This window comes from Barbus barbus, assembly GCF_936440315.1.
Source record: "Barbus barbus genome assembly, chromosome: 36".
Taxonomy (NCBI): domain Eukaryota; kingdom Metazoa; phylum Chordata; class Actinopteri; order Cypriniformes; family Cyprinidae; genus Barbus; species Barbus barbus.
Genome location: NC_136714.1, coordinates 18,139,173 through 18,165,238, shown reverse-complemented (window position 1 = coordinate 18,165,238; position 26,066 = coordinate 18,139,173). Strand labels below are relative to the sequence as shown.

The following is a 26,066-nucleotide window of genomic DNA, read 5'->3' as shown; positions in this document are numbered from 1 at the left end:
CAGAAACCAGTATAACTTTTGTTCCCCTTTTAAACATTCGTTTCTAGTTCAAAGGTGTGGCTCTCTTTCTTTGTTTCAATAGCAACATGGACCAGTTGAATTCCTTTGTCTGTTTTAGGGAGCGCAACAGAGAAAAGGCGCGCGTTTTCTTGGAATGTGCGTGATATGCAGGGTCGTAAAAGTCTTTGGTTTGGAAAGTCTGGAAATTGTCTATTTCGAGTCGCCCGTAAACGTCATCCTTTGCGATATGCCTTTGAATTTACGGCGACTTAATGGTGAGCTGGCAGTTAGGGAGGATATCCCAGCCGACGCCAGGTTGTCTGGAAATTGTGTGTGCGTATAAGCAGAGTTCTTCCTACATATCCCCCTTCGCTCGGTGAGGTTCCCGTTGTGAACGTTAGCGGGCGCTGGAACAAGAAGAAGGGAGAACAGGCACACACAAGGCACAAACAACATCTCCATCACTGACTGAATCCTGGTGCCGGGTAATTTTGGAATGTACAGGTTAGAAACTTGAGAAGACAACTGGATTACTGGAAGTGGGGTTGTTTTGATTGGTTTAGTTGTCCGGGGTTCGACGAGGCGGTACAGGCGTGATCTCAATCAGGTTAAGTGAGTTCTCCGGTTCGGGTTCTTGGTCAGTTTTATCACGTCGGAAAATGCGCGGGACGCCTGACGTGCATTTGTTGCAAGACTCTTGAACGGCGTTCACTCGTTTGTGTAGGAGGAAGGCCTGGGTCAAAGTCACAACATATCCTACAATAGTAGAGATGCAAAGCGCTGTGTCAGCGGCCGACCAAGACCGAATAATTGGCGCGCCAGCGGGCGGAAGGCGAGCGATAGCTTCTAAAGCTGTATCAACGGGAGTTAAATCAATCAGTTGTGTTCCTTCCTCCCTGATCCTTTCTTCCAATTCTGGATCAAGGGTGAAGGAGTGCTGTTTGAAGAAAGGTGAGATTTCGATTTCAGCCTGATACTCGTCGTCGGTAAGGTGGTACAACGCCAAATCGTCAATATGGAGGATCGAGCCCTTAGGGACCGTGATCCATAGAGTTTGGTTAGGTAGGATAATGCGTGTGGCGGTGTCGTGTTGATCGTATGTGAGGGTAGCCGTTCGCGCTGGGGTGTTGACCAGCCATCGGTTTCCGATAATTTCGGCTTGCGTTACCTCAACTTGAGAACGTGGTGTCGCTTCGGCGGGGCAGCTAGTGTCGGGCCTTATGGATTCTAGGCCGCAGATGCCCTCAGTATTATCGCGGATAAAAGGCTTACTCGGGCAAAGGAAGTGAATGTCCTTCGTGAGCGTACACATCTTTAGGTTTGGGGCCAGATACAACTGTTCGTTGTTATCGTGATACGCAACGACTTCAGGAGTGTGGATTTTGACATAGGTGTTCCCTTGCCAAAATCCCACATTCACTACATCTTTGAGCCGGTAAATGTTATTAGCGTCGATAATGGTTAAACTGAGGAGAATGGCCCGGTCACCTGGATCGGTTGACCACGGTTCTCGCAACGAGTTCCAACGACTTATTAAAGGGAGTCAATCTCAATTTCGGGACCTGGATTTAAGGAATTTGTAAAGGGAGTTTCCTGATGAGGGGACTAGAGGAGAAGAGAGATTGGATTGAGAAAAGGAAAATGGGAAAACATAAAAGAGACACGACAAACAAAAAGATACACAAAGAGACACAAGGACACCGAATGAGGTGAGGCCGCAAACGAGTGTCACATGTGTGGAGTAACTCCTCTCTACTAGAGGTTGGCCCTAGTAGTGCAGCTGAGGAGAGAGTGTATGTGTTATGTTTAACGAGGTCGCTATATGTTTCCTAAACAACAGAGATTATGTTAGTGTGATGTAGAGCGTATGGGTGTCGGTCTGTGTCAGTGGGCTTGATCTTCCCCCTTTGCCAGTCGGCTGGAGCTCTGGTGCCTCTTTATCTGGTTTCGATGGACCCATCGAAGTATTGGCTCGCTGCGCCCTTGGCTGATTTTGATTCGGTAGGCGACAGGTGAGAGCTTGTCTACTATCTCATGGGGTCCCGTCCAGCGAGGTAAGAACTTCTTTGCCAGGCGATGGGAAGTGTTCTGCTTTGGTTGGGCAAAGCGGTAGTACCACACTTTGTCTCCGACACTGAGCTCATGGTGAGAGGCCTTTTGGTCGTAGTGGGCTTTACGACCTTCTGCGCTTCGCTGCAGTTGCTGTTGCGCGAAGGCGAAAGTCGCTCTCAAGTGCTGATGCAACTCTTCCAGGTACTGGTGAGTGGTGTAGGCAGTGACAAGGTTCAGGTCACCGGGTTGGTACAGCAGATGCAGTGGTAGCGTCATGTTTCTCCCTGTCATCAATGTGAACGGGGGTACTCCGGTGGAACGGTGAGGGGTGGCTCGAGCGGCCATCAATACCAGTGGAAGTTTGATATCCCAATCCTTTTGATTAGCGGACACATACTTCTTTAACATGCTGACCACTGTTCGGTTACCACGTTCGACTTGCCCTGAGGACATGGGTTGGAAACTTATGTGGAGCTTGGCCTGTATGCCCAGGAGTTTCCACACTTCCTGCATGATTGCAGCGGTGAAGTGGGTTCCACGGTCAGAGTTGACCCTTAAAGGCAGTCCAAATCTTGAGAAGATGTGGTTCATTAACAGGCAGGCTGTTGTTTCTGCTGTATCGTTGGGAGCTGGGAGACATTCTATCCACTTTGTGAATTCGCAGACCACGGTGAGGAAGTATTTGTTACCCCGTGTTGACCGTGGCAGGGGTCCTACCCAGTCTATTTGGAGGTCCGACCATGGGAAAGTCATTCCCTTTCTTTGCAGTGGGGCTCGGTGGTTTGGGTTTGCCGGTTGAAACTGGCAACACACCAGGCATCCTTTTACGTATTCCGCTACGTCCTGCTGCATGCCGGGCCAGTATGCTACTTGCTTGAGGGTTTCGTATGTGGCCTTGGCACCGTGGTGTCCAGCGCATGGTGCATCGTGTGCGTGTGTCAGCAAAATCCCCCTTTGGCCGTGAGGCACTACGAGCTTTGGCGCAGTGAGAGGCTCAGGGACATATGTGAGAACACCGTCTCTCAGATGCAGCATGTGCTTGATGGAGTGGAGCGTGCGGAGCTCAGAAGAAGCAGTTAGGTCGGAAGTGGAAATAGGATGAGATAATGGGTCGGCTATGTGAGCCGCAATAGTTCGCAGAGTGGGATCCGCTGTTTGGAGGGTGAGCAGATCGTCAGTAGCGAACTGAGGTGATATGGTAACGAGGGAGGAGGCGGGGGTATGAACGCCAGTGGCGTGCTGGCGGCGGGTAATGGCTGCCACCGTTGGGTTGGGTGGGAGGGATTGAAATGTCCAGGACTCTCCGTGTAATGCTCCTGCTTTGGCGAGGGCATCGGCTTGGTCATTGAAGTCTTTGTCTTGTCCTGGTTGACGTGAATGACCTCGAACCTTTTTCCAATAAACGATAATGTCGTGTTCAGTGACAATGGCATCGCTTGCTTGGAAGAGTTCCTGGTGCTTGACAGATTTGTTGTTAGCTGTCTTGAATCCATTCTGTTTCCATCCAGCTAAATGGCAGGTGAAGCTGAGACGGGCGTAGTTTGAATCGGTACAGATGAGGAATTCTTTGATGTTGTGGGATGCGGCCATTTGCAGTGTAATGAGGATGGCTGCTATTTCAGCATATTGTGATGAGTGAGGGCCTAAGTTGAATTGTTGCGGTGGGCACGGGTCGTTGTTGAGCCAGACCACTCCCGCTCCAGCTTGTAAGTTGCCCTTGTGGTTGTAGGAGCAGCCATCGACATATGCTGTGGGCATTCCTTCACACACATTATCCTCGAAGTACCTGTGATTCGTCATTTGAGGTTGTGGTGGTTCTTTGGGTTCCGCTGGTGTGTGCAGCGCGTCCGTTGAACAGTTTTGGCAGGCTGCTAGCCCGTTGCCCAATGAGGATTTGTAGTTTTGGGCGTATCGTGCCTCCACATCCCGTCCTTGGAGTGTCATTAGCCAGGTAGCTATGCGTGCGTTGGTCACCACGCCATCTCTGATGCGATGACTGTTGAGGAAGGTGACAGGTTGGTGACAAGTCTCGATGATGACTTTCTGTGCACCGATGTAATTCGAGAAACGCTGGATAGCCCACACAGTGCAAAGTAAAGCTTTTTCGCAGTCTGAGTACTTGCATTCTGGGGAAAGCAGCGTTTTGCTGGCATAAGCGACCACTCGCTTGTCTTTGTCATGGAGCTGGTATAGGCCTGCGCTGAGGCAATGATTGGAGAATCCAGCATCCAAGTAAAATTCTTTTCTGGGGTCTGGGTAAGCTAGACACGGGGCAGAGCACAGGCGCTGTTTGAGCTGGCTCATCGCGGTGTCCTGGGCTTCCGTCCAGACGAAGGTTTCATCCTTTTTCAGGAGGGAGGTTAGTGGTCGGGCAATGTCAGCGTAGTCTTCGATGAACTGTCGCGAGTAATTGCACACTCCCAGAAAGCTCCGCAGTTCAGAGATGTTAGTCGGCGCTTTTATGCTTTGGATGGCTTGAGTGCGGTTAGACTGTGGCTCGATGCCGTTTCTTCCGACAAGCAGTCCGACATAGTTCACCTTGGTTTTGCACCACTGTCCTTTGTGAAGAGCGATTTTGGCTCCTGCCGTTGTCAGCTGGTTTAGGACGTGATCAATTTCCTTGAAGTGGTCTTCCACATTTGAGCTTTGCATCAAAACATCTTCGTAAGCGAGGTTGCCTCTAGCTCTGGCGTCAGGGCATGCTTTGTTTAGAAAGATGTTGAATTCAGCTGGTGAGTTGGCATAGCCGAAGGGGCACCGTGTGAAGGTGTACTGTCGATTGCCAAAGGTGAATGCTAACTTGTGTTGGTCATCGGGGTGGACAGGGATCGTCCAGAACCCGGAGGCGACGTCCAGAGTTGACAGGATCGTCGAGCCTTTGATCTTTGGGATTTCTTGATCCAATTGGGTCATAGGCCATCGCGACAGTGGTACTTGTTGATTCAACTTGCGATAGTCGATGGTGGGCCGCCATTTGCCGTTAGGTTTTAGGACTGGCCATATCGGGGCAGAGTATGTGCTGTTGCAGGGTCGGATGACCCCCTTTTCCAGCATGGAGTCAACAATTTCTTGCACTGGCTCATATGACGCTATTGGAATCTTGTATTGTCGCACAAATGTGGGTGGCGCATTCGGGTTTGTCGGGATGCGCACCGTGTGGATGTTGATCAGTCCACAATCCAGAGAATCCTTTGCGAAAGAGTCTCGGTATTTGTGCAGAATGTCTTTGAGTCCTTGGCGATCCACTTCGTTGTGAAGGGCATCCGCCTCACTCAGGATCTGCTGAATTTGTGCGTTGAACCCGGTGTAGGGTTCTTCTGCAGTTAAGTCATGTGAGGGGCGTTGGACCCCGGTGTTCACCTGTGGAGGTGATTCCATCGCAGGCTGTGTTGAGACAGCATAGACAGCGAGATGAGTGTCATCTGTTAGTTCTGATCGACAGACGCTTTCTCTGGACACCGGCAGAATGGAAGTGATGGCAATGATTCCATGAGGTTTTGTGAACATTACGGTGTCGTCGTATTCGTGTTCGTCTGGCATTAGATGTGCTGGTATAGGGCCTATGACAGGTACCATCAGTTCAAAGTCATGGAATGTCTGGCTGATGAGCCATCCCAGGTGATTGGCTTTGGGAACGTGGATGTCTTGGGCCGTACAGTTGTTGAATAACACATACACAGCACGAGATGACACTTCGATGAGAGGTGTGGCTTCCAGGGTCAGTCCTAGTTTCAGGCAGGTCCTGGAAGGTTGGAAGAAGCTTAGCTTACTGTTGAGAGTTTGGCCAGGTAGCATGTTGAGGCGGACGCTGACACTCTTGCTGTAGGCAGGTATTATGGCTTCTTGCTCCGTGATCATAGCGCATGCATCGGGCATGGTTTGACCAGATTGGAGGTTCTTGAGGTTGACTGCAGTTGTCAGTTGGTGTGACAGAGGAGCCCATATGACGTCGTTCACAGTGTCAATGTAAGCATTGAGCCGGACCATGATATCCGCTCCAATATAGATGTCGTGCGGTAGATCTGGAATGACGAGGAAGTAGTGACTCAGCTGTCTGTTGTTCCATCGTATGTCCAGAGCGCAGATGATCTTGGAGGTGGCCATGGTTGTTGCCCAGGGACTGAGAGGGAAGCGGCTGTGCTTAGCGACATGTGGTAGGCTCTGATGTCTTTGCTTCACTGTGCTGAATAGCTTCAGGCTGATGGCTGAGTTCTCTGCCCACAGGGCTAGTGCTGCGTCGGACACTGATGTGCCTTGAACGTCTATTGCAGTCATGACTCGATGGGGGCCTGTGTTTGATTCAGGCTCTTGCAGTGAGCATAGGAGTGGGTCCTGGTCTTTGTTGCTTGTGCTTGATCCAGGTACAGGCTTTGCTACTGCATTATCAGTCGCTGGATTGAGGGTGGTGTCTGTGACTTGACACTGCGACTCGTTGGAGTCTAATGACTGGCAGGGCAGAGGCTCGCGGACTTGTGTCCACATCTTTAGGTGCTTGAAGTCTATCAGCGGTTCGAAGCGATTAAGCAGATCTTTCCCAATGAGAAGTGGATACGTCTTGAGTGGTGAGACGTATACTGGATGGACGAGGTCCATTGATCCAACCGTTAGGTGGATTGGGGCCACATGTTTCAGTTGTAGGCCCGTGTGGGAATATGCTTGGAGGTCCAGCTCACATCTGTGGAGTCTGAGAGTTCTGTTAGTCCCCTTTGTTCTTTTTTGGACCTTTTCGAGGAGCTCGGTGGACATTAGAGTGATGTCGGCTCCCGTGTCAAGAAGGGCTTCGACTCTGATGTGTCGTTCAATGATGATGGAGAGGTAAAACTTTTTCGCTATACCTTTCTCAATGAGATCGCCTAGGAGTTGAGGGACTGGATTTTGGGAGGAAACGGTTAGGATATCAGGGCTGATGTGGTGTTCTTCGGAGGAGTGGCAGACGACCAAGACAGCACTTTCAGGAACTTGACTGGTTTCATCAGCAGGTGTTTGCTGGACGCTGCTGTGATCTAGAGGTTTGAGTGTTGAGTTAATGTTTAACTCTGTTGCTGGGTTTTCAGATGGGGTTTTGTGTCCATCTGAAGTTACTGTGATTGCAGTTCTCTGAGAGTGAGATGAAGGAGTGCTGTTCTCCATGGCTGGTTGGGCCAGCTGGTCGCTGCTTTCTCGTCCGGCCGCTAGTCAGGCTGAATCTGGTTTCTCTTTCTTTTCCCATCTTCGATCTTCCTCTTTCCGTTGGAAGAATTCTTTCATCATCATTTCCATCAATTTTTGTGAGTCGAAACACGGTGGTGACTTTTGTTCTTGCGTGGATTCAGTTTGAGCTCGGTCAGCTTGGAATCGTTGTGAATTCTTTCGTCGATTCCTTGGGCTAGTCGCTCCAGGGTGACTTTGTCGTTTTCCCTTGGCGTTTCCGTTGGATTCCCATGAGTTTTTTTCTCTTGAGTTTCCAAACGAGCTTGGCTGGTTCCACGATCTTTCCCATTGACTCTCATGAGGCCTTGGCTGGTCCCATGTCTTTTCCCAATGCCGTCCGGGTGAGCGTTGACGCCCACGCGGTCCATCCCAGCGTTCATATCTCTGTTTAGATCTGGTACTGGCGTGGGAGTCTCGTTCTTTGTTGGACGAGGGTGCATTCCACTCTCTGGGTGGCGGCTTGGCACTGTCTTGGCGTTGGGCGCCCTCTAGAGCCAGGCCTTGACTGTTAGTGTTGAAGTCAAGAACTGCGGGGCTTTTGCCGCTCTTTTCCGAGGCCATTTTCTGTTTGCCGTAGGCTTTCTGCGCCAAGTCTCGCAACTGTTGAGCAGTCATTGTTCGTGGACATGCGAGAACGCCAAGATGGTGGCTTACGCCGGGGTGAAGGTTCCTTAGGAAGAGAGTTTTGAAGTTTAGTTCATCTTCCATGTCAGGTTCGTTACGAGTTCCAAAGTATGCTCGTCTGAGTCGGCTGTAGTAGGCTTGAGGAGGTTCGTGACGTCCTTGTCTTGTCTCCAGGGCAGCCACTAGGCCTTGATCGGATTCAGGGTCGGAGAACTCTTTAATGAGGGCTTCTCGGAGCAGTTGGTAATCAGTCTTTGTGTAAGCAGGCTGCCTGTCCAGGAAGCTGCGAACTTCAGAGCTGGATGTGGTTCGGAGCAAATAGAGTCTATCTTTGTCCGTAACGTTAGGTCGCATTTCCAGATGGAAATCGATGTCTTGGAGATACGCTTGGACATTTTGGCTGTTTGGCACACTTGGAGTGAATTTGCCAATATTCCTGGCGAGCTTGTCGAGGTCTTTTAGGTCCAAGCCGTGCGATGATCTGTGGCTGGCTGCCGCAGATTCTTTTGGCTGAGGTAGAGTGAGGTAAAGTTCTCTAGAGGCGGGTGGTGAAGGTTTCCGTTCCACGCCCTCCATCCTTTTCTCATGTGTCAGTCCAGGAACAGGTGACCCAGTCCTGCTTGGCAGGGGTGAGGTCGGTGCGTCTCGTGTCCTTGATGGCTCACGGCGCAGTTCATAAGCATGCTTGAGTTCCTCTTGGAAACTATCAGCTTCTTCTTTGACATAGTCTAGCTGATATGTTAGACGGCTAACCTCGTTTCTTGACTCATACAGGTGAGCTTCAAGGGCTTTGATTCTGCCGTTCTTGTCCCTGAAGTCGGCCTTTGCTTTCGCCAGCAGCTGTTCCGCGTACTGTAGCTTTTCGGACCGATCGGCGTAGTCTGCCTTGACTTGTTGCATTTCTTTGTTAGTAGCTGCTAGGGTTTCTTTTAGCCTTTTGATTTCCTCCTCAGCGCCTTGGTTCACCTCATCGGGTTTTTCCCGTCGTTCCTGAGCTTCCAGTTGTAGCTGCTCGATGCGCCGTTGTGCGCGTGTCAACTCCTGCTGGAGCTGTGCAGCGTTCTTGTCGCTCAACTTGAGGGTCGCGATGAGTGTGTGACTTAAGGAGCCGGTAATCTTGGCTAATTCTTTGTGACTGTAGCTTTGACTTGGGTCTTGTGCCATGAGACTTGTGATGTTTTCATCTAGCTGGTCTTGTGTCTGGTGTTTCAGTGTTTCAGCGGCTTTAGGCAGGAGGCTGTCGGTTGCAGCACTTAGCCATGTTTCCAGATCCTCCCAGTGACCGACATGTTCCGTTGCGCGAGACATGCTCTGACGGGTGAGGGAAGTTTTCCAACCGCAACTGACACAGACCTTGAAGAGAAAAACAAAACAAACCAAAACAAAAGAAACCAAACAAAACAAATCACAAACAAAGGAGTGTAGATATGCACTGTTGAGTGTATACTAGTGTTGAGTGTATACTAGTGTTGAGTGTGTACTAGTGTGGTTCTCTGTGACTGTGATCCTCTGGGGGGGTGTGTGTGCTTCTAATTCGTTGCCTCTGTGGGAGAAATTGAATACACACACACACACACAGGTAGAACAGCTAGAGAACAGGTAAAGAAAATGAAAAATCCCGACAGAGCGAGGAACAGGGTGATAATCGAATGCTGCACTGTTTTCTGTAAAAGAAAGCCCTTCTCTTTTTTTTTTTTTTTCAAGGGCGAAGGTTAAGCTAAGCCAAAATGAGGGAGAGGGACTAAAACAAAATATATCTTTCTGATATTAGATTTTCCTTTTTTTTTTGTAAGTCTGTGATTGCTAATATTTTTCTCCGGGGTGAAGGAAAATACCAACAGTTACAGCCCTGGTCCCGTAATGGCAAGATTGACACCGTAACGCCTGTTAGCGTGTTCCTCGTGTGTGTTGGAAATCTCGCTGACGCCTACCTTTTCGTTGACCTGCTTCAGCCTAGTGGGGTAGGATTTCACAAAGAGGAAGGTAAAATGAAAACAATTTGAAATGCCGTTCTCAAGTTTCCAAATACCTGCTTGATAGCTTTATAGTTCTGTTTATGATTTCCCTCAGGCAAAATCCCAGCAACTAGTAGCAGTAGTCAAATCAGAAGATAGTGACAGGGAGGAAAGAGAAAAGAGCTTTAGAATTTACTCCCAATATCAAGATTAATAACAAGTATGGCCACACGGTGGTGCTGTTGAGTCGATACACCTAAGGGTTTGGCTAATTAGAAGTCTAAGTTCTTATTTGATCTAAGCAAAAGTATATTTAAATTAACTCCCGTGTTAATTAAGTAACTAAAGGATTGAGAATAAGGTAGACAGAACAAACTTTATTGCCATTTGAATTTAGAATTTCAAATTATAAATAGGGATTCCTAATTAAATTTTTCATGATGTCATCATTAAAATTGATAGGATCGATTCAGATTAAATTTTCAGAGGGATATATACTTGATTATAATATTAAAATATTATAATAGTCTTCCTAGTTGCAGTTAAGTATCAAGATCTTAATGAGGTTTGTCATTAAAATTACAAGCACAATTGCAACTGAAACCAATATGAAACAGGAACTGTAATCAATTATTAAATTAAATTCGAATTTTCAAATTCATAATTAATTATGAAATTAATTTACAACTTCCACATCCCTAAATCTGACAGGTTACTAATTCCTTGTGTTATCAGAACCTTCAGAACAAATTAATCTCAATTTATAAAAGGAAATTTAAAATTTTCAGGGCCTGAAAATCAAACACATTGATAGTTAATTACTACGATCTTAATGTTATTGTTACATTATCAGAGCACACATAATTATCTCAATCAGTCTATATGGAATCCGGAGCTGAAATTATTTTCAAATGAGTTTAATTTCAAATCTGGGATGAAATCAAATTATCAGTTTCAAATATTTCATAGCGATTCACCCACTGATATCCTAAAATCATGAGCGCACTTATAATTGAATTAATTATCCTTTTATCAAGGTGAATGAAGTTAAGGTCTGATATTAACTGTGTCTAACCTCAAAGGGAGAAGAACAATCCTAACCAAATGCCTCTATTCCTATAGAATTAACTGCTTTGGAATATAACTATTCCTATAGAATTAACAATAGTTTATCGACATCTGTATTTGTTAAAATCTTTTCAAAAGGGAGGAGAGATAGCATGAATGATGCACAAGAGAGAGAGGAATGACGTGAACATTCAGAAGTGAACACGTGAAGTGAGTTAGAGTTCAGCAGTGAAAGAGTTAACCGTTTACACACACACACACACACACGGCATAGCACACTGCACTCAAACCCACAAAATGCTAGGTGCTAATCGCTAGCCTTCAATGCTACCAGCTCGGCTAAGCTTTAATGCTACCTACTAGCTTCAAATGCTATGCTATTTGTTTACAATAGCTTCAAAATGGCGCTCGCGGCTGCGCGTGCGCATTAGAACCTTTCCGGGCAAGTCTTCTGACTACCTCCGGTTCAGGCCGTTACCATGACACCCTTAGTTTCAGGGTATCTCAGGTTTCAACAGCCATACAGCACTGTTTTAGATTAGTTTCTTTCTAGTACTGCAATCTCAATTTATTTAGACCGAATCAAATTAACCCACAGATTAATTATCAATCTAATAGTTTGACCACGGCGGGCCGATTCTCTGTGTCACTTCACGTGACTTCACAGGAAAAACACAGTGGATTATTTTATCACACTATCAAAATCAGATCCAATAAAATACCCCCTTTACAGACGCGTTCTGGCCCCTCCTTCTGAGTGCCACGCGCTGACTTCACTTCTTTAGAGAATTTACAAGTGGCAGAAAATATTAAGTAGCTACGTTAATGTTTAATGCCAAGGGAGATTTAGTTTTCATAAGTGTCTAGAAAGTGGGAAACGCACTTTGACTATCACTCTATGAACAAGGCCTTATGAGGGAGAACAAAGGAACACGCTTAGATTCTCTCCTTTCTTTTCTGCGCTATGAGCGACTTACATGTCTCACGGACATCTTTTAATCTTACTGCAGTTTTAAGCTATATCTTTAAACAACACAAATACACATTGCACTTCCATTCCACAAACACATTGCCACAAGTAACTACAGAATAGTGAAACCAACTTTGACTCTCTGTGTCTCTATTTCTTTCCGGTTAAAAATAGAAAAACACAACTTTTTTAATATGTTATGAATTTTTCAAATCAAACTAATGCCCGCATTCTCCACCATTAAATCTGTAGAAAATGAATCCTACATATATATCTTTATTTTATTATTTAACTTTTAGGGAATCACTCTTAAGAGTTGATCTTCATATGATTAATGGTTATTAATCAGAATGTACAACTTATGCCTTGTTAACGACTTGTCCAGCAAGCATTAATAACAGCAGTTATCTCTTTAACAATTTTGTTTATTTCACTCGCGGCCGACGATAAAAAATAAACAACTAGTTAACTCAGTTTTAAGCTAGCTCTCAGGTTTATGAGCTTTAGGTAACGCAATCTTTTTGGCAAATAGTTACGACATGTTAAATCACATAACACAGACAAAGATTTCTTAATAAGGTCAAAGTTTTATTCACTATTCTAACACAACATTAACAGACAATTTAACATACACACAAATGGGAGCGAGTTGTTTATATCTGAAGAGAGAGAGAGACTTAGGTTTGAATGCTAGCTTTTCGACCTGAGGAAACTCATAGACAAAGAAGTATTTTATCTTTACCCTCAGCGGAGAGATATCCCGGTTTCAGTCAATAAAGAGATTTGCCTTACTTGGTCTTTCAGTTGTTTTGATCGAGCTCAGTTCAGGCTTTCTCCGGTTCAAATTCAGGCTTTTTCCTCAGGTGAATTCAGTTCTTTGCGGGCTGCGTTTGGATTGGCTGTTCGGTCGGTCGCGTGACCAGCGCACTCTTCAGTGGTTGGTTGTCTCGTTCTGACGTAATGAAGTTTAGGATTAAAGTTCTTTGAAAGTTTAACTGAGTCTTTGTGTTAGTTGCTTTGCTTCGCCGTGATGTTATGGCCTGAAGCGCTTGCCGCGTGAGCAGAACGAGAGACTCGCTGGCGTGCGTGTCCTCCTGTTGTTTTCAAACTCTCCAACTCCAACTTCCTGAGGTTGAGTATCCGTTTTTAACGGGACGATTTGGGGTCCGCCTTTTTGGGCGTGTGGTCCAATCGAAAGAGTCTCTGTGGGCATTTGGGCCAATCGCAAGTGTAGCTGTGAGCGGAGCCCCGCCCTGCGTAGCTGCGTGTTTTGCATACATTATCTGGTCAGTTATTCATCACATAAAACAAATTATTGCAAGCAAGTTTCTATCCGTTATTGTAACCACGGGTTGATAAAACGGATCATTTTCATTCAACCATAATATTCTTCATAAGGTTAGCTTTCTAAAGAAACCAAACACTTATATTTTTGATATGCACCAAAAATACACGTGACCACAGAGGATATTACTGGGTTACATACATTGATAAACAGATCCTCAAATTCTAAACGACACAAATAATAAGTGAGCTAAACATCTAGTAATCAGGTAACTTATACATTCTGGATTTACCATGGATTAAAAATAATGCAACAGCTTATAAATGTCACAAACACACTTCTTAATACATGTATAGATAATCTGTCTATAGTGTTTCTTTTCTCGAGTATATTTTGCTTCACATAGCAGAAACCAGTATAACTTTTGTTCCCCTTTTAAACATTCGTTTCTAGTTCAAAGGTGTGGCTCTCTTTCTTTGTTTCAATAGCAACATGGACCAGTTGAATTCCTTTGTCTGTTTTAGGGAGCGCAACAGAGAAAAGGCACGCGTTTTCTTGGAATGTGCGTGATATGCAGGGTCGTAAAAGTCTTTGGTTTGGAAAGTCTGGAAATTGTCTATTTCGAGTCGCCCGTAAACGTCATCCTTTGCGATATGCCTTTGAATTTACGGCGACTTAATGGTGAGCTGGCAGTTAGGGAGGATATCCCAGCCGACGCCAGGTTGTCTGGAAATTGTGTGTGCGTATAAGCAGAGTTCTTCCTACAGTAATGATCCTCACACAAACCCTGGCATAGTAAATTCACGTTAGGATGTTCAGAGTTGAATTTAAAGCGCAGGATTAAGTGTGTCAACTGATTTCCTCTGTCTGTAGATGGATGATGAGGTGAGCCCAGCTCCGAGGTCCAAGGCAAGATACACAGGCCAGGTCCGTCTCTGCACTGCCCGATACAGGTGTATTTCTTACCTCTTTTATCCAACTTGATATATATATATATATGTTTGGGGTCAATACGTTTTTTTGTTTGTTATTTTGAAATAAATTAATATTTTTATTCTGCCAGGATGCATTAAATAAATCAAAGTAACAGTAAAGATATATAAATGTTACAAAATCCTGAAAAGAAAACGATCCTGTTTTTCACAAGAATATAAATGCGGCACAGATGTTTTCAACTGTGTATAAGAAATGTTACTTGAGCACCAATCAGCATATTAGAATGATTTCTGAAGGATCATATGACACTGAAGACTAGAGTAAAGGCTACTGAAAATTCTGCTTTGCCATCACAGGAATAATCTACATTAATTATTATATTGCATTAAAATAAAACGTTGTTTTAAATTGTAATAATATTTCACAATCAAAAAAATCAGCCTTGTTGAGAATTTAATGTTTAATGTACAAAACATTAAAACAAATTTTTACTGTCTCCAACAATTTGAACAGTAGTGAACTCTTATATAATATATATACATAGGTATAAATGTATATATTTATAAATATAAATATATACATTTATATATACAAATATATACATTTAAATATATACACATATATAATATGTGCATAGGTATAAATGTGTGTTTATATTTCATTTGTTTCTTTGTTTTCTTTTCCTCTAACTCTCTGATCTTTTGGCCAGTTATAATCCCTACGATGGACCTAATGAGCATCCAGAAGCAGAGCTCCCTCTTGTGGCAGGGAAGTATTTGTACGTATATGGAGACATGGACGATGATGGATTTTATGAAGGTAATTGAGTTATGATATGAGAGGTGTAATTATTATTGTAGAATGAATTAAAGGGTTACTCCACCCCACAATAAAACATTTGTCATTAATCACTTACCCCCATGTCGTTCCAAACCTGTAAAAGCTTTGTTTGTCTTCGGAACACAATTTAAGATATTTTGGATGAAAACCGGGAGGCTTGTGACTGTCCCATTGACTGCCAAACAATTAACACTGTCAAGGCCAATAAAAGTATAAAGACATTGTCAAAATAGTCCATCTGCCATCAGTGGTTCAACCGTAATTTTTACGCTGTTTTTGTTCAAATCAAAGCATAAACAAATGTAGAAAGCGTATCCGTGTGGTGCGGATGACACAGAACAGCGTACGCTGGTGAATTGGTGAATAAAGTCGTTATTTTTGTTTTCTTTGCATATGAAAAGTATTCTCGTAGCTTCGTAAAATTACGGTTGAACCAATGATGGCAGTAGGGCTGGACGATAAATCGATTTTATCGATTAACTCGAATGTGTAGTTTGTCACTTGTTTGAATGAAAATAGTTTTTTCTTTAAAAAAAAAAAAAAACACTGTACTACAGAACTCCAATAAATACAAGATAGGAGATAAATATCAATACTTTCTCTCGCAGTTATATCATTAGGTAATCATACTGTATATAAAATTGCGGGCATCAGGGAGCCGCTATTATGCATGGCATTGAAACTGCTTTTGAATGCACGATGGCTTTTTAGTTTCACTTTCGAGATTGGCGATCGCACGTACTCTGTTTTTACTATGGAGCGGCAGTAGCCTACTTACCACTCATTTTACAAGATTAGATGTTTGTCATGGTGCTCAGGATCTGCAAATCATTCGTCATCGTCCTCAGTCATCTCTCCTTACTCTATGTGGTAGGCTAAGTGAAATTTTATGTTCTGTAATGCAGTGTTTCCCATACATTGATTTATTTGTGGCAGCCTGCCACAATATCAAAACTGACCGCCACAAATACATTTTCTTTTCAAAAAGCTTTGACTTCGTTGAATAAGCAAGCACTGCAGAATCGAATCACATAATTTTATGTCTTATGTTAGGCCTACGTTACATTTTATGTTATGTTGCGTTATTTTATGTTACATTTTCGCTGTCTTTTTGAATGCACTTTAACCCCAAGGGGGAAAATCCAGATCAAATCCCAGAAGGGGAAATCAAAACAAAATAAAGTTAGGGCAGCGGATATCAGTGAGTGTAAATAGCAATTAGATTATATTTATACTAATAAGTGCAAATAGCTATTTTTATAGCCATTTTATACTATTTATACTATGTGCAAATAGCATATTTTCTTAGCAATAGATACTATTTACACTAAGTGCAAATAGCGATGGATTCTATTTACACTGTTGATTTTCTGCTATTTATGCTAGGCTATTTATTGCAAATAATGGCAAGTATCTGCACCTCAGTATTGTAGTACATCATAAAACCGGATGCAATAATAACGTATTGAGTGTAAATGATAGTTTTAATTATTATAAGACATTATACTATTATATGCACATTCTCCTGGTCGGTCTTTAAGGTCTTCTGACCTGGACCTTCTAACTATTCCTAGAACACGTATTAAGACAAAAGGTGATTGTGGTTTTTGTGCTGTGGCTCCAAGGCTCTGGAACTCTCTCCCTCTAACACTTAGAACAATGGGCTCTGTAGACTCTTTTAAAAGACACCTAAAGACGCACCTCTTTGGACAAGCTTTTAACAGTACAGTTTGGCTTTTATTAAATTTCTGAGACATTCAGTCTCTAAATTGTTTTGTTTTTATGTTTTTATTTTATTTTTGATTGAATGCATGTTTGATTTGTTTTACTGATAGTGTTGTAAAGCACTTTGGGACTCCTTGTCTGTGAAAGGTGCTATATAAATAAATTTTACTTAATTCAAATTATTAAATGGATGCCACCTTATTGGGACAATAAAGCCCTCCCTACACCTACCCTAACCCTACCCAATACTTTTATTTTCAACTTTTTGATTATTTCCTTCATTTTTATTGAAAATAAATTCCTTTCCGATGCGATATGAGATTTGAAAAGGTAGAAAAAAAGTTTGGTAAAAGGTGGGCTCGAACTCGGGTCAATCGCATCAGAAAGCATGCGCCTTACCATCTACACCACTGAAATTGATGCTATATGGGCGTCTTTTTATTGACTAACTCAATCGCACATTGGTGGGTGGAGTTAGTGTAAATAGTCTTTGCCAACAAGGCAGGCTATTTGCACTTAGTGTAAATAGACACTCCGTAAAGTTAGAACTTGTTTTGAACAATTTCTTTGTCATCTGCAGATTGATTTTAAGGAGGGGGGAAAAAAAACAATTTAAATCGTAAATCGGATTTTTTGTGAAAAAATCTGGGATTTTTTTTTTTGGCCATATTGCCCAGCCCTAGATGGCAGATGGACTATTTTGACGATGTCTTTCATAATTTTCTGGGCCTTGACAGTGTTAATTGTTTGGCAGTCAATGGGACAGTCACAAGCCTCCTGGTTTTCATCCAAAATATCTTAAATTGTGTAGGTTTGGAACGACATGGGGGTAAGTGATTAATGACAACATTTTAATTTTGAGGTGGAGTAACCCTCTACATGAAATCTACATAAAAAACAACAACTATCCAATTGAATCTCCAATTGTCCAACATAAAAAAACGCATTTACTAATGAACATAAATAATTGACATAGACGACTAACAGTGAATTTAGTCAGTAATCATCACCTGGCAGCATGTATTAAAATGACATGCTTATGTAACCCCCCCGGGTCCTACTCGCACCCGCTCCAAGTGGGTCTTGAACCCAGGTCTCCGACATGGGAGGCAGGCGCACTAACAAGGAGGATAAAGACTGCAGCCACTAGCGTCAGTTGCTAGTGCGTCTCTTGAGATCAGGGGAGTGAGGTTTACCTGCACAGCACCTACCCGCTAGCCTCCGTTACACTTAAAAAATGCATCACAATGACATTTTATGTAATGAGATCTGCTGCAGCTTATGAGATCTTTATATTTCTGTTTGTTCTAGGAGAGCTATTGGATGGCCAGCGTGGCCTGGTTCCCTCTAATTTTGTGGAGTTTGTCCAGGACAAAGAAAAGCCATCTATCAAGGGTGGAGAGGAGCAGGGCAGGCTGGAGCAGAGCTGTCTGAGCCTGATGACCATAGATGGAGGCGCTCCTCTGGGCAGCCTTAGCAGCGACGCTCTCGGCCACTGCAGCAACGGGACAGGCCCGCTGGATGGAGAGGAGCTGAGTGATGACATCGTGCCTTACCCCAGGAAGATCAACTTGATCAAACAGCTGGCGAGAAGTGTGATAGTGGCCTGGGAAGCACCTCTAGTGCCCCTTGGCTGGGGCAACATCAACGGCTACAATATCTTAGTGGATGGGGAAGTACGTTCCTCTGTGCCATTTGGAGGCAGGACCAAACTGCTTCTCGAAAAGCTGGACCTGGCTGCCTGCACATACCGCGTGTCAGTACAGAGCGTGACGGACAGGGGGCTCTCTGATGAGTTGCGCTGCACCTTGCTGGCGGGCTGCAATGTTGTGGTGGCACCCACCGGTCTGCGCATGGATGATATTTTACGTGACTCTGCTGAAATTTCGTGGCTGCCCAGTAATAGTAACTACGCCCATGTTGTGTACTTAGATGGTGTGGAGCATGCTGTGGTGAAGCCGTGCTCTTACAAACTGCGTTTTGTGAACCTGAAGGCCGCCACAGTGTACAAAGTAAAAGTGTTGGCCAAACCTCACCAGGTGCCCTGGCACATGCCTCTGGAACAGAGAGAGAAGAGAGAGGCTGGGGTGGAGTTCTGCACCCAAGCTGCAGGTGAGATTCAACTCTAAAATTGTTAAGATATCGCTCCAATATTAAACGTATTTCATTTATAAGGTGTCTCTGTGATAATGCTGTTTTTAATTATTAATTTAATGAACCGGTTCAAACTACACTGATGCATTATATGTTTTTTATTTACTTATAGGGATAGTTAAACTGTTAAAAAAAATGAATATTCTGTCATTAATTACTCATCCTCATGTTGTTCCAAACCCGTAAGACCTTCATTCATCTTCAAAACACAAATTAAAGGTGCAGTAGGACATCTTGAAAAATGCTAACTTTAGCCTGATAGCACTGAAAGCATACGACCTACCCTCCCTGCAAATCGCAGTCCAAAGCCATGCCCCCTGAATGCATATACATACACAGACTAGACGACCAGACACAACATTACTACAATACATCATATGTCATTCACCGGTGAGAAAACTTTATAGTACAGTTAGTAATAGTACTACAATGAACGCGCTGATGACGTATCCTGTCTGTGCAAACCAAGGCCCTTTCTGCATTCTAATGTGTCTACTTATACTATGCCTTTAAAGTATGTACTCTTTTGGTGAAGAAAAAGTACACACTTTTGAGTGTATAGTAGAAGAGTTGGCAAGCTTTGGGACATAATGTCACATCACACAACTGCGTCTTTAATGGACCGCTCTGTCTCACCTGTTACACGCACCACTGTAAACTGGCCTATCAATAATCTTGACACAGTTAACATCCTCCACATTTAATTTAATTTAACTTCCTACCGTATTGGAGAGAAAAGAAGTAGCTCGTTGATCTGCCAGTTGCGGGTCTTTCATGCGGAGGACTCTGCTCATATTTTCTGCATAATGATGCATTTAAAAGTTAACGACCAAATGGATGTTTATAAAAGTTCACATTGCTGTTGCAGATGAAATATAACACGGATAACAATAATTTTTATTTTTTTCCACCAGGTTAAATGTTGATTATTAGTAACTCAAACCCTTTTTTGTAAACCTCTCTACCTAACGGTCGATCGCTCGCATCCACCACATTTGTAGTTTTTCTAACGCATTTTATTTGTGTTTGTAGTTCTGGACCGAATCCTTCGCCAAAGCGCAATGGATTGTGGGCAATTTTAGCTATTAGAGTGTGCACGGATCCACACTTCAAAAATCGACCTGAAATAGTAGACCATCCGGGGACTTTTGGCATACTCTTTTCAACATACTATGCTTTGGGACACACTTATTGTAATCTCACATACTATTTAGGATGTCCCAAATGTCCTTTAAATAAGTTTGGTTTTAGTTTAAGTGATGCTATAAAAACGGGAGTGCGACGTCATGATTGACAGCTGTGATTGACAGCTTCTCTGAGTGAACTGAGGCACCAACTTACTTTTTTGGGATCTTCAGGAAGGGATTGGATTTGGCTTATTTACCTTATTTTAACACAAGCCCCTTATATGCCAATCAGTTGACAAAAATTGGAGCAATCAGGCTAATTTAAAAAGTCTCAGGGATGTGTGCTTGTGATCGACTCTGCGAGAGTGTATGTGGGACGCAGCTCTACTTCACTCTCTACTGCGCAGACTCTGGTCCCAAATCAGCGCAATATGGCCACGTCCTATTGGGACAATGGCGACTTCACTTTTCTTCAATGGAAGTGAGTGAAGGTCCGTCGTCCATCTTTTTTACGGTTTATGGTGCGAACAGGGTGCGCAGAGGTATGCAAAAACATATGTTGACAGGCAGGGAGGAAAGCCTCTCTTAATGTTCGGACCAAACAGTTTGATTGGACAAACATTTCTTGGTCCTACGCCTTCCACAGAATATATATACACTCACCTAAAGGATTATTAGGAACACCATAATAATACTGTGTTTGACCCCCTTTCGCCTATAGAACTGCCTTAATTCTACGTGGCATTGATTCAACAAGGTGCTGAAAGCATTCTTTAGAAATGTTGGCCCATATTGATAGGATAGCATCTTGCAGTTGATGGAGATTTGTGGGATGCACATCCAGGGCACGAAGCTCCCGTTCCACCACATCCCAAAGATGCTCTATTGGGTTGAGATCTGGTGACTGTGGGGGCCATTTTAGTACAGTGAACTCATTGTCATGTTCAAGAAACCAATTTGAAATGATTCGAGCTTTGTGACATGGTTCATTATCCTGCTGGAAGTAGCCATCAGAGGATGGGTACATGGTGGGATGGACATGGTCAGAAACAATGCTCAGGTAGGCCGTGGCATTTAAACGATGCCCAATTGGCACTAAGGGGCCTAAAGTGTGCCAAGAAACATCCCCCACACCATTACACCACCACCACCAGCCTGCACAGTGGTAACATGGCATGATGGATCCATGTTCTCATTCTGTTTACGCCAAATTCTGACTCTACCATCTGAATGTCTCAACAGAAATCGAGACTCATCAGACCAGGCAACATTTTTCCAGTCTTCAACCGTCCAATTTTGGTGAGCTCGTGCAAATTGTAGCCTATTTTTCCTATTTGTAGTGGAGATGAGTGGTACCCGGTGGGGTCTTCTGCTGTTGTAGCCCATCCGCCTCAAGGTTGTGCGTGTTGTGGCTTCACAAATGCTTTGCTGCATACCTCGGTTGTAACGAGTGGTTATTTCAGTCAAAGTTGCTCTTCTATCAGCTTGAATCAGTCGGCCCATTCTCCTCTGACCTCTAGCATCAACAAGGCATTTTGGCCCACAGGACTGCCGCATACTGGTTGTTTTTCCCTTTTCACACCATTCTTTGTAAACTCTAGAAATGGTTGTGCGTGAAAATCCCAGTAACTGAGCAGATTGTGAAATACTCAGACTGGCCCGTTTGGCACCAACAACCATGCCACGCTCAAAATTGCTTAAATCACCTTTCTTTCCCATTCTAACATTCAGTTTGGAGTTCAGGAGATTGTCTTGACCAGGACCACACCCCTAAATGCATTGAAGCAACTGTCATGTGATTGGTTGATTAGATAATTGCATTAATGGGAAATTGAACAGGTGTTCCTAATAATCCTTTAGGTGAGTGTATATATATATATATACATACATTTAGACCACTTAACTTAATGATTGTTATCGGGATGTGATGAGATTTTCAACCAGCATAACAAAAAATGTTTCTGAAGACAATCATCTGTTGCACCTTTAAGATATGTTTTATGAAATCCGAGAGCTTTCTGACCCTCCATAGGCATCACGGGTTCTACCATGATCAAGGCACAGAAACGTAGTAAGGAGGACTTTGTTAAAATAGCTCATGTGACATCAATGGTTCAACCGTAATTTTATGAAGCTATGAGAATACTTTTTGTGCGCAAAGAAAACTAAAAGAACGACTTTATTCAGCAATTCTTTTCCTCCGAGTCACCCTATAGCACCATTTTGGAAAGTATCACGACACATGCATGCTTTCCTCTAAATGTAAACAAGGCACAGCGCATGTGTGTTCTACTTGAGCAGTACCACGTGCATTAGGGGTGTAACGATATGCGTATTCGTATTGAACCGTTCGGTACGAGGCTTTCGGTTCGGTACGCATTGCAAATCAACCGATTCGTTGGACTAATCCTATTATATTTGGAAAATAAAAGAGCTTAAAGTGTGTGAAATATCAGTGCCACTGCGCTGAACAATGCAGCCCAAACAACGTAACGGGCAATGTGCTGGCTGCCCCGCGACCTCCCCTTGCTGGGGTGCGTCGAAAGATGATGATCTTGTATCAACGATAGCCAGAGATATTGTCAAAAACATCAATTATTGGCAATATTAAGAGGATTTGGCATTTCCAATTAATGTAGGCCTGTTACATTCTTATTTTTATTAGGCCTATTATTATTATTATTATTATGAAGTTACGTTTTTAAAAAGGTCTTTTAAAACAGGCCTATTAGGCTATAGGCTATGGCTACCTACAATGAAATATAGTCCTATAATTAAAATATTGACACTGCAGTCATCAATAAAAATCAATGAAATAAACAACCTGTTTAACACGAAATACGTTTCCTCTCATTTTTTTTTCCTTTTCACTATGTACGAGCCACAAGAGAAATATTAAAGGAAATAAATAAAAACCGCTATAGGCTCTAACCTACCATTATCAGCATATGTTGAAGTAGCTTCATCTCTCTTTGTCTCTGAGAGAATAAGCGACATCAGAAAGCTCCATCATTCCGTTTTTACTTCCACTTTCTATAGTGAATTTCTTTCTATTAGTGAATAAATCTTGCGCAAAGTTTGCACGTGTGCAAACCCTGGTGCAAACGCATGCTTGTGTGATATCCATTGGCTTGCCTTCATGGTTTAAAACAGAAATATTTCCAACATTGCGACGTAACCAATTGCCCCGCCCCCGTATCGAAAATGTACCGAACCGTGACACCACTGTATCGTATCGAACCGAACCGTGAATTTTGTGAACCGTTACACCCCTAACGTGCATGCATTGTTTATGTGCAGGAAAAGCACGCATGTGTTGTGATACTCTCCAAAATGGCACTATAGGGTGATGTGGAAGAGAAGAATTGTTGAATAAAGTCCTTCTTTTTGTTTTCTTTGCATATAAAAAGTATTCTCTTAGCTTCATAAAATTACGGTTGAACCCCTGATGTCACATGGACTATTTTAACGATGTCCTCCTTACTATGTTTCTGTGCCTTGATCATGGAAGGACCTTTGCTGTCTATGAAGGGTCAGAAAGCTCTTGAATATCATCAGAAATATCTTAATTTGTGTTCCGAAGATGAACATTTGGAACGACATGAGGGTGAGTAATTAATGACAGAATTTTCCTTTTTGGGTGAACTATCCCTATAAGTGAATCCAAAAAATACAGTGAAACAGTGTAGTTTGATTCACAAACAAATAACTTTTATGAACTGGTTCTTTTAAGTGAATCAAACACATATAGTGCATCAGTGTAGTTTGAGCTGGTTCATTAAATTGTTAATTAAAAACAGCATTATCAGAGAGACACCTTATATCCCTTTAAAAAAAACAAGTTTTATAAGAGTCATTTGTTTGTGAATCAAACTACACTGTTGCATTGGATGTTTCTGATTCACTTAAAATAACCAAGTAATTTGTTTATGAATTGTACTACAGTAGTTGTATTGAACACTTGTTTTTGCAGCCTGTGAGGATAACTCAAAAGAAGTCCATTGTTTTGCAGTACACAGCATTTTTATTGCATCACAGACTGTGAGAACACTCTCACAGCCAAGGTAAAATCAGCACCAATTTCTGGTAAAGGGAACCATCTGATTTGGTACATTACAAATATTTAATTGTACAAGTTAAGAACAGGGTCTAAACTGCACAGTTGAGTTAGTTCAGCAGAATGCAGTAATGGGAAATGCTGAACAAACTAATTTTCCCATACCCACTGAAAATTTATTTTGGGATTATAAGAATCAATGTCAGAATTGTTAAAATTTTAATTAATCCAAAAATCTGCATTTTTACCCTCTAAGGCTGACACACATATTGGACCCTAATAGCACACACAATCTCCTTTGAGAAGCAAAAAAGACAGAAAACTGCTTTTTATTTCGTTCTGATTAGCACAACACTCCACTTAAAATAGTCAAAGGCAACAGAAATGGGTTTAGTGAGGCTAATTGGATTAATTAATTTGCTGAAATACTCAGGCACTTGGAAGTAATGCTTGCCCTTATACCATTATTCAACTGTGAAGCCGTTGAAATGACCATATTACTGTACACTTGAGTTCAAGCGAATGAATGCAGTGAACACAATCCTTTCTAAACATCATGTCTATAGTGTCAGGTGTGTTACTGTAACTAACTAGTGGTTATCTGTCCCTCCCCAGGACCCCCTTTGCCTCCTCAAGAAGTCCAGGTCCAGTGTGGACAAGCCCCAGGAGTCCTCCAAGTTCGTTGGAAGCCACCTCCAATGACATCTATGGGAACCTCCAATGGTGCAAATGTCATTGGCTACGCAGTGTGCACTAAGGGTCAGAGGGTAAGAATCCGCATGCATCAGCAGTCATATCTTGTGATGTTTATGTGACAGAACAGTTCTGGACTGCATAAAGGCTAAACAAGATTCATCAAGCCCTATTTTTATCAAAAAGTGATACTGATGCCCTCTGTTGGGGGAGCTGGGTGATTCTAAACACTTGAATTCATTGTTTATGGTGGTTTTAGCTGATGAAAGATTCTCAAACTAACAGTCTTTTTGTTACGTTATTTGGATGATTAATGAGGAGAATGTTGATTCTAAAGCTGCGGCCACATGCAGTTGCAAAAAAAGGTCCATTATCTATTGTTTCCTATTCAAATTACCAAATTTCGCCTGCAAAAATGAGCTAAATAACTGTAAATGTGACATAATCTTAATGATAATACTAATGCTGTTTCAGATTGCTGAGGTGTTGTATCCACTGGCAGACTATGCGGCAGTAGAACTGAACCGTCTCCAGTGCTTGGAGGCCCGTGAGGTTATTGTCAGGACTTTATCAGCACAAGGGGAATCTCAAGACTCCCATGCCGCCGTCATTCCAAACCACCTGCTGGTGCCTCTTCCTAATACCCTTCTTCCTTCTCACCACATGCAATCACCTCTCCCACCCCAGCGGTCCCAACCATTGCCTCCTCATCCTCAAATCCGGGCCCTTCCCCCTCACCCTGGACCACAACCACCCACCCATCTCCAACCCCTCCCCGTTCGCCCCAACCAGCCCCCATCTCATCTCCATCCCCACCGTATGCCCCATCCCACACAGCCCTCTCCACCCCACCTCCAGCCTTTTCCACCACACCCCATCCCTCAACCCCAGCCCAACATCCAAATGCCCCAGCCTCAGACGTCCATTCCCATGCCCATGCCCCAACCCCAGCCCCAACCACCCATGCCTATGCCTCAGCCCCAACAGCCCATGGCCATGCCCCAACCCCAGCCGCCCATCCCCATGCTTCAACCCCAGCCAGCTATCCCTATGCCCCAGCTTCACATTCCCCAGCTGCCCCTTCCCCAATCCCAAAGACCACTAAGTGCCAGAGAGCTGGAAACCAAAGAGCCAGGGCCAGGAATGCTTCATCATGGAGGGGGCCCACCTCAGCCATGGGAGCCTGGCTGCTCCCCATCAGGCATGCCCACAGGCCTGCCACATGGACACACCCTGGATGCCCCAGCCTGCCCAAACCGCCGCTCTCCGTCACCTCAAAGGATCCTCCCACAGCCCAGGGGTACACTCATTCCTGACACTGTGGCCAAGGCTATTGCCCGAGAGGCAGCCCAAAGAGTGGCTGTAGAGAGTGGACGGGTGAGTCAAGTCA

At 43.6% G+C, this 26,066-nt stretch overlaps 1 protein-coding gene across 1 annotated transcript in view; it reads left to right on the top strand.

Moving 5' to 3' along the window:
• LOC306856176 (RIMS-binding protein 2-like) overlaps window positions 1-26,066 on the top strand; it is a gene marked incomplete at both ends in the record, with an annotated part of 89,755 nt that overhangs the window by 43,450 nt on the left and 20,239 nt on the right. The window contains 5 exons of the mRNA XM_079395259.1: window positions 14,018-14,097; window positions 14,790-14,899; window positions 17,957-18,757; window positions 24,599-24,750; window positions 25,151-26,053. Coding sequence (XP_079251385.1) covers window positions 14,018-14,097; window positions 14,790-14,899; window positions 17,957-18,757; window positions 24,599-24,750; window positions 25,151-26,053 — 2,046 coding nt within the window. The remainder of the gene's footprint in view (window positions 1-14,017; window positions 14,098-14,789; window positions 14,900-17,956; window positions 18,758-24,598; window positions 24,751-25,150; window positions 26,054-26,066) is intronic.